At 39.0% G+C, this 8,642-nt stretch overlaps 1 protein-coding gene across 1 annotated transcript; it reads left to right on the forward strand.

Annotated features, from left to right (window-relative positions):
• The first annotated feature begins 2,787 nt into the window (after positions 1-2,787).
• Positions 2,788-4,304, forward strand: LOC114362083 (forkhead domain 102C). Its single transcript, XM_028317342.1, has one exon. It carries the CDS (start codon positions 2,833-2,835, stop codon positions 3,784-3,786), a length of 954 nt encoding a protein of 317 aa, XP_028173143.1. The 5' UTR covers positions 2,788-2,832; the 3' UTR covers positions 3,787-4,304.
• The last annotated feature ends 4,338 nt before the right edge of the window (positions 4,305-8,642 follow it).

The following is an 8,642-nucleotide window of genomic DNA, read 5'->3' on the forward strand; positions in this document are numbered from 1 at the left end:
TGAATACAATTTGTTTATGTCAAGAAACAACTCCGCTTCTATTTGCGGTACAAACTTTGAGGCTTCGATCGATAGAATCCACGACGAATAATAAGCCTTCAGCGAAAAGCAATTCAAAATTTTGGGCAACTATAAAATCTTAATGTATTGCTATGAAAATCTATTTCTTAGGTAAATTTTTGTGGATACACATTACTAGTATAGTACGTCTACACTAAACTTCATTTCAGTGAAGTCTACTTATAACTTATAACTACTAAAAACTGTTTCATTTTTTTATTAACTAGGGCCATTAGCACAGAATAATAATAAGTACCCATTAGTGAGAGTCAAACTTTTATAGTAGTTATAACTAGCAAAAACAATCAAATAAAACATAAATATGCTAATACCATCCAACAATAATATTCACATAGTTTTCAATTCAATATGTGAAAACTTTTCACAATTTAATTTGGGTGTTTTATTCATAGCATTTTAGAGCGGTGGTCACGCCCACACGAGTAGCGGGTAAGTAAACAATACAAACATAAAATAAACTTGCGGGGTACAGTCCGCGACAAAAGTTCTCGAGTATTGACTGCAATGAGTGGGCGGGCCGCCCCGCCCTCCTTACGGCACAATTAGAACAACAATGGAAGACGCCAGGTAGAAATAAAACAATCTCCATAAATTATAAACTTTTCCCAGCGGTAAATCTTGCCGAAATTCGGTGTTGATATTTTTTTGGATGACTTTACCTAACGGCACTTTGGTTTTTGTTTAAGATTCAGTGGCTGATAAATTATTTGCTATGTGTATTTATTTTTAGATTTGACGATACATAAAGTGATTGCCAAAATGGTTATGGTTTATTTTGCAATCGTTAACATTATTCATGATTTAATTGGACCTTCGACTAATTAATTGCTAACTGTTGGAATAATGTTGGAACAATGATTCAGTGATGTCACGAGGCCCATTAATAATTAATTTGAAACGATGAGTATCTAGTGTAAATAGACAATATTTTGTGTTCTAAGCCAAGTAATGAATTCGTTAACTATGCTCATTTTAATCTTTAAAAAATGCACATTAACAGCAAATTAATTAGGATAAAACCACCAATAGAAATAGAATTACTCATCACTTTTTGTTAATTGACCAAAGAAAGTACCCATTAAAAAAATCATGTAACGAATAATAAAAATAGCCATTTACGGTACAACTTCATGTTTTATTCTCTTAATAAATAAATAATCCTACGTTAAAAGCAAAGTTAATAACATTATTATTAAATTACCAAGAAACGTTTTGCCAATCTGCCAATCTACTTACACAAGTATTTTCCTTGTATAATTTTAATTTTGTAGGATTTAGAATTGCTTAATTCCAGAGAAGATAAATAAAACTTTTTATTTTTGGAAAATTCGTGATTATTACATTCATATCAACAGATAGATATTCATTATACATACATACACATAGTACCTAAAAACAAAAAAAAGTGCAAACCGTAGCCAATTTGTGTATTGAGAGACAAAAAGAAAACAAATTACAGCGTCGTAGACGCCTACGGATTCGTAGCGTCATTGTCTCCGCTACGAACTGGTAAATATTTCCTGTAATTTCGTTATTCCGCGAAACACTGCTTTCTGTAAAACACAAAGCCCGCCGCGGGGACAGTAAACAAAATGGCGCATTTAAATGGGCGGCGACTACTCTCGCTGCCCTTGTCGCTCTCGCACCCGAGCCCTCTTTATTTTCATGCCTGAGAACAATGCATCATCCTCCGACCAAACATCAGCCTAAACACCAAAACGTAGAGTCGGTTTTTCTCGTTGTCGTCTCCAAAGCAAACAGCATCACAGCCACATGTGGAACTGTTGCACATTATTCCGTCCCTATCGCGCGGAGAGCGGGAGGGGTATTTTTATACGTGCGTCTCGCTCTCGCTCGCCTCCTGAGAAGTAATGTGTTGTTGCGTGTTGTGATATCGCTAAAATAACAGGGAAGCACTCGCTACGAAGTTGTCATTTGTAACGGTTTCGCAAAGTACGGTCGGCGAAAAAGGCTTTTTAAATTTTTTAGGAGAGAAATATTTTTTAAATAAAACGTTGATTAAATTAAAAACATTACATTTTAGGACATTGTCAGGACAATTAATCCTGAAGCAGTATTTGATGTTAAAAAAAGTTGAGATTTTGTGTAAAAGCGTTCAATTGTATGTCACATCTTTATTTAGTATCATATAATAGGTAGGTAAATTACCATTCTGAACGTCAATTTTTCACTGTTTCCCTTCAACTCTACATTTTTCCTTGTCATTGAAAAAGAACATAAAATGGTGACGGAACAATCGGTGAAATCGTTCTATTACTATACTAAATAGGTAGGTAATTAATACCAAAAATTACTTAGGTATAACCCGTACCTAGGTACTTACGTTAATTTGCTCCTTAAATAGTAGATATGTCTACTGTTCACTTATGTTGACGAATCAAGTTAATTAATTCCGTAAAATAAGTTTTTAAAGATTATTATTTTGATATTAATTTTATTTTCTTGTTATTAAAACTTCCTTTTGTCGTGGCTATTAAAATACAACGCAAATAAATCATGACTTAACTCAAGGGCTCATCAACACGAAGTGCCTTTTCATGCGATCAGTACCCGTAGCCTCAAGGCAGGGCGCGTGGAGTTGCAAAGCCAGCGGAGTGGGGCGTCGCTAAACAAAAACACGTATACAAGGAGCGCGCGCGCGCCGATTGGCTGGCGCCGGGCCCTCCCAGCCGCGGGCCGGCCGCCGGCGCGCGACCTCCGCACAGTGCCGCACGCTCCCGCCGCGACAACATGTGCAGCGGCGCCGACGGAGCCCCCTGGCCGCTCGGCAAGGACGCGCCGGCCGTCACCGCCGCCGCGCTCGACCACTACCGCCTGCAGCTCTACAACTATGCCGTGGCCGAGCGCCTGCGCCTCTACCCGCCCGGCGTGGCGCCCTGCTACGGGCCCTACGCGCCGCGCCTGGCGCTCTCCATGTCGCTGCTGCAGCAGCGCGTGCTGCAGCCCGAGGAGCCCAAGCCGCAGCACAGCTACATCGGCCTCATCGCCATGGCCATCCTCAGCTCGCCAGAGCGCAAGCTCGTGCTCTCCGACATCTACCAGCACATCCTCGACAACTACCCGTACTTTCGCACGCGCGGGCCCGGCTGGCGGAACTCCATCCGGCACAACCTGTCGCTGAACGACTGCTTCGTGAAGGCCGGCCGGTCGGCCAACGGCAAAGGCCACTACTGGGCGATCCACCCGGCCAACATCGAAGACTTCCGAAAGGGAGACTTCAGGAGACGCAAAGCGCAGAGAAAAGTGAGGAAGCACATGGGTCTGGCGGTGGACGACGACGGCGAGGACTCACCATCGCCGCCGCCGCAGTCGCCCCCGCCGACGGCTCTGCCGCTGCCGTTCTGGGGCGGCGGGCGCCTGCCGGGCGGCGCTCAGGCGCGGAAGAGGCAGTTCGACGTGGCATCGCTGCTGGCGCCGGACGACGCGCCCGAGAAGCAGCGGCAGCGGCGCGACAGCAGCGGCGAGGAGGAGCCGGAGGAGGACATCGACGTGGTGGCGAGCGACGCGGAGGAGCGGCCGGGCGAGGAGGAGGCGCGCGCGCCGCTGGCGCCGGCGGCGCAGTACCCGCTGCTGGGCGGCTGGTGGCCGGCGCTGGACCCGGCGCTGCTGCACCAGCTGCGCCGCCACTCCGCCGCCGCCGCCTCGCCGCCCAGCCCCGACCGCCAGCGCCCGCCCGACACCTAGGCTGACACCTGGCTCGGCCGAGATGTATATAGCGCCCGTGAACGACCTTTCGATGCTCGATAAAATATCGCTGGACGATTTTAACTGAACATTACGTACCTAGTGAAATACTCAAACGCTCTCTGTCTCCGCTTCTTCTCTCTACCTGATTTCATTCTTCGTTTCCCGCCGGTTGCACGCGCGTTGAACTCTTCCTTGTGCGTCGTGGTGCCGTGCGATGCCTGTGTTATTTCTGAACTGTTTTTCTCAAAGTCTATAAGTGTAAATTATTGTAAATGTTATGTATATGTGGTATGGCTACATAAAACTATAACTAGAAGTGGTGGTTCATAGGAAATTATCATGGATACTGTCTATATAAAAGTTACAAGTCTGAAAACGACCAATCGCCTGTAAATTCTTAGATCTATGTGTAAATATAGTAAAAGTATCTAATCTTCGTTGTTATCAGTAATATGTAAACATACTGTTGTTAATTTACTAGAAAGTATTAATGGATTATCGTATAAACTATGACAAGTCTATAAAATTCTGAATAAATAGAAATTATAATAACTATTACAATCTTTTATTTCATAATATAAATGTTACAATTCGATAAGCGATGCGAATTTATCGTGATTTTAAATCACGAATCACAATAACAGGTCAATTATATATTTTTCTTTTATCTCATGGAATATAGCATCTTGTTAAAGTTTACATTATACCTAATGTGCTGCAAGCTGCAATAGGCATTTACCGTGGCCCTATCGAAACTTAGTAGTATAATTTGTTTTAACAACAAATCCGATTTCCAGTTTTGCCGAATAATAACGTTTTATTTTTAACTTCCTTAAGTTACCTTTTAAATCTTTAATACATTAATAGCTGAATGAATATCTATAGTAGGTAATCCTAAGGTTGTTGAAGTTATAAAGTGAGCTACAATAACAATTGCTTGAGTATAATTTAGTAGCCAAGACAAAGAATCCTTACCTAAATACCTACGTCTAGATCTCTTTTTAATTTCAAAACAGTGAATGATAAAAATATTAATATTTTGTACACTCTTTATTTTTACACAATAAATAAATTATTTAATTAAAATTAACTTACGATGTCTAACTCATCAATTAACTCTACTAAGACTTTAAGCATCATTTACAAATTAGTTCTTTACGCAATAGTTTTTGTTTGCCATGAATAAAAGTTCATCAAATAAAATTTGCGTAATTATAAACACTTAAGTATGATAATTCTGTTTGAATACAATACCAGGGTGATTAATTTATTAGGTAGATACTTCATGTTCATAATCATTAATAGATAGCTCATGGAGGACGCAAGTTAACTTTAACTTTTACAAAATACCTACAAGAATCTTTATTATGAATCATAGGTGAAATGGTGACATGTTACAGTAAGTAGTATCACTATGTTCCGCTCAGAGAACATTATTTACCTACTGTATTACGAAATACACCGATAATCCCCTTATCTGCGTTAAAGTAAACAATACAGATAATCTTTTTCCCACGTCCACATGACCATTGTCTCAGCTACTTAACCTCATTACGATACAAAGGACACAAAACCTATAAGTTTTAGGACTAGCAATGGAATCCAACGGTGAATCTCCACCGTTTCAATAGTTCAAAGTTTCTCACGCGAAAATTCACATTCTTATTTCGAGGAAGGATCGCAACTTCCTAATTATTTATTAAAATGGTAAATTTTAGATTGTGAAGCTTTCAAAATTGTGTGATATTGCTTAGTGTTGTGGGAAGCAAATAAAATTGCCATTCGATAAGAGCTTTTAATGCTGTGCAAGTTATAATGCTGACTAAAGACACAAATATTATCACGATTAGTGATATTTTTTTATTTAAAATGTAAGTACTTTATAACAACAAAGCTAAATAACTTAGCTGTGAGTTATTGTTATCACATACAATAAATATGTAGTTTTTGAAATTTTCCTAAATATATAATTCTTTACTTTAGGTGACTTTACGCACGTTCAAAATCAATTTAGTAGAGGACTAAGTGGTTACAAATAAAACAAGTAGGTATTCGATACAGTTTATAAAATAGCTTTTGTTTTTGCGTCTAACACTTATTAATAACTCTATGTAAAAATAAGGTAAGTAATTGAGGTAAGACTGTGAATACATGACAAACAACTATTCAAACATTTGTCCGAAGGTCAAGAACTCGAAAAATCCATCGATTATAAATTTATAAATATTTGTATTTGTGAATAAACTCTCCTTTATTTTTATACGAAAAATACGTCTGCGATTTCAGTAATAATGTACAGGACGTATTTAAATAGAACTTATTTTTAAGGAAACTATTAAGAAATTAGGATAGGGCTATAAAAATGTTTGTAGTAACAATAAATATTGTTATACCTATGTTCTCAAAATACCTAACTATGTAAATTAAACTGGACTTATTAAAACATATACAGATTATACAGTGGTGACAAACTGTTTCTTTTTAGACTCTACATTATTTCATACGTATACGAAAAAAAGTATAAAAGTTTTTAAACATAAACGTTGAAATATAATCTGATGTTTAGACAACACAACTTAGAGTAGTTGATTTTTCGTCGGCCGATAGTTTAGTCGGGCTGTTGATCAGTATGGGCATGTATGGGAGTGCGCACACTACGCCGATTCGATTTGGCCGATTCTTCATACAATTTGAAATCGGGCACAACTATCGGCCAACTAAGAATCAACGGTGTGCAACGTAGCGTGGGACGTCCACCCACAAGGTGGACCGATGACATCATAAAGGTAGCAGGAAGGCGCTGGACACAGGCCGCTACCAACTGGGCAACATGGAACTAAGCATTGGGGGAGGTCTATGTTTAGCAGTGGACGTCCTATGGCTGAGATGATGATGATGATGACCTGTCATTTATTTTATGAGTACTTACTTTTATATTTGTAGCCGTAAAGTTCAATACCTACAATGCAATGAGACAGCATTATGTTATAGGCGGAAGAAATGATTTGCAGATAAGCCGACCTAAAATACCTCGTTGATAAGGATTTGGTTGCGATCAGTGTAAGTAAGGATCTACCCATGTAAATCGATAAAATCGGCCGCTAAGTCTGCGATCCATTCAAATGCGTGCGATTTTGCTTTCTCACGCTGCTTTGGGATTAGAGTACAATTATCACAATAAAAGGATTGTTGAAATGAGACCAACACTTATGGCGTTTATCGTTTACAACATTATAATTGTTACGTCGCGAGATATTGGAATAAAAGTGCCACGTTTATTTATCCCAACTAATATTATAAATGCGAAAGTAACTCTGTCTGTCTGTCTGTCTGTCTGTTACGCTTTCCCGCTTAAACCTCGCAACCGATTTTGATTAAATTTGGCATAGAGATAGTTTGAGTCCCGGGAAAGAACATAGGATAGTTTTTATCCCGGTTTTTGAAACAGGGACGCGCGCGATAAAGTTTTTCTGTGACAGACAAAATTCCACGCGGGCGAAGCCGCGGGCGGAAAGCTAGTATTACTATAAAATACTTATATTATTACTCTCTAGCTCGCGCGTACTTGGCGCTACAAGATAATTATTACTTATTCCTAATTAAAAACCCCCTGAACAAAACTTAGTGTTAATTAACTTTTTAAAGTAATGGAAACGATTTTATTAATCTCGTGAGATTAGACTTGATTAAGATTAGTCAGTGCCGGTTTCTGAATTAAGACTTTTGCGTGAATGCTCATCTTCTACTTAAATATGAACTTTTCATAATAATGTAGAGATTTTAACTAGGAGAAATAAAACAGCATTTTTTGCGATTTCTTTATTTGGTTAACAAGAAAACCAACACTAACTTGTTAATCAAGTCTCATCAGGAAGATGTAACAATGTATCTCATCAGCAAAGATACATTGTTTTTAGTGTAAATCTATATATATAAAAATGAAACCCGTTTTCCGTTGTCACGACATAACATGAAAACGGCTTGACCGATTTGGCTGATTTTTTTTTGTAGTTTTCTAATACTCTGTACAAGGTTTTTACGGAAAAAAATATAAAGAAAATCTCTACGCTAAGGCGGTACGAAGTTCGCCGGGTCAGCTAGTGATAAATAAATCTGTGTTAATTAAAAAGCGAAAGGGGTACAGAAAAAAAAACTCATGGAAAAATTCAGTGCTCTTCTTACCCAAATTCGTAGGTTCACAAAAAGTTATCGTTCTTATCAGCCAAACAAAGGCATTAGCAGTAATCTGTGCAAACTAAACAGGCTGAGGCGATGCGTCAACTTCCTGAGAGATCCTGGCTGCGGCCCATTGTGCAGCCTCTAAGCTGGATTAGCCGGAGATAACGTCGTGTACCTACCTTATGTCAGTTATGTCAAACAATCATCTTGGTGTTGGAAATCACATTTGACATTTTTGCATTAAAAATCTCTACATTATTTCTAGACCAGCTGACCCGGCGAACTTTGTTCCGCCTTAATGGCAATAAATAAGCAGACTTTTTTTTTAATTTCGAACGGGATAAAAGGTATCCTATGTCCTTCTCCTGGCTCTAAACTACCTCCCTGACAATTTTCAGCTAAATCGGTTCAGCCGTTCTTGATTTATAAGTGGAGTAACTAACACGACTTTCTTTTATATAAGTACTAGCTGACCCGGCGAACTTTGTTCCGCCTTAATGGCAATAAATAAGCAGACTTTTTTTTTAATTTCGAACGGGATAAAAGGTATCCTATGTCCTTCTCCTGGCTCTAAACTACCTCCCTGACAATTTTCAGCTAAATCGGTTCAGCCGTTCTTGAGTTATAAGTGGAGTAACTAACACGACTTTCTTTTATATAATATAGATATAGAT

The sequence above is a fragment of the Ostrinia furnacalis genome, unplaced genomic scaffold (assembly GCF_004193835.3).
Source record: "Ostrinia furnacalis isolate ACB-3 unplaced genomic scaffold, ASM419383v2 OfSCF6168, whole genome shotgun sequence".
Classification (NCBI taxonomy): Eukaryota; Metazoa; Arthropoda; class Insecta; order Lepidoptera; family Crambidae; genus Ostrinia; species Ostrinia furnacalis.

What these genes read in the sequence shown, in the direction of transcription:
- LOC114362083 (XM_028317342.1), top strand. Translation starts at nt 2,833, where the DNA reads ATGTGCAGCGGCGCCGACGGAGCCCCCTGGCCGCTCGGCAAGGACGCG.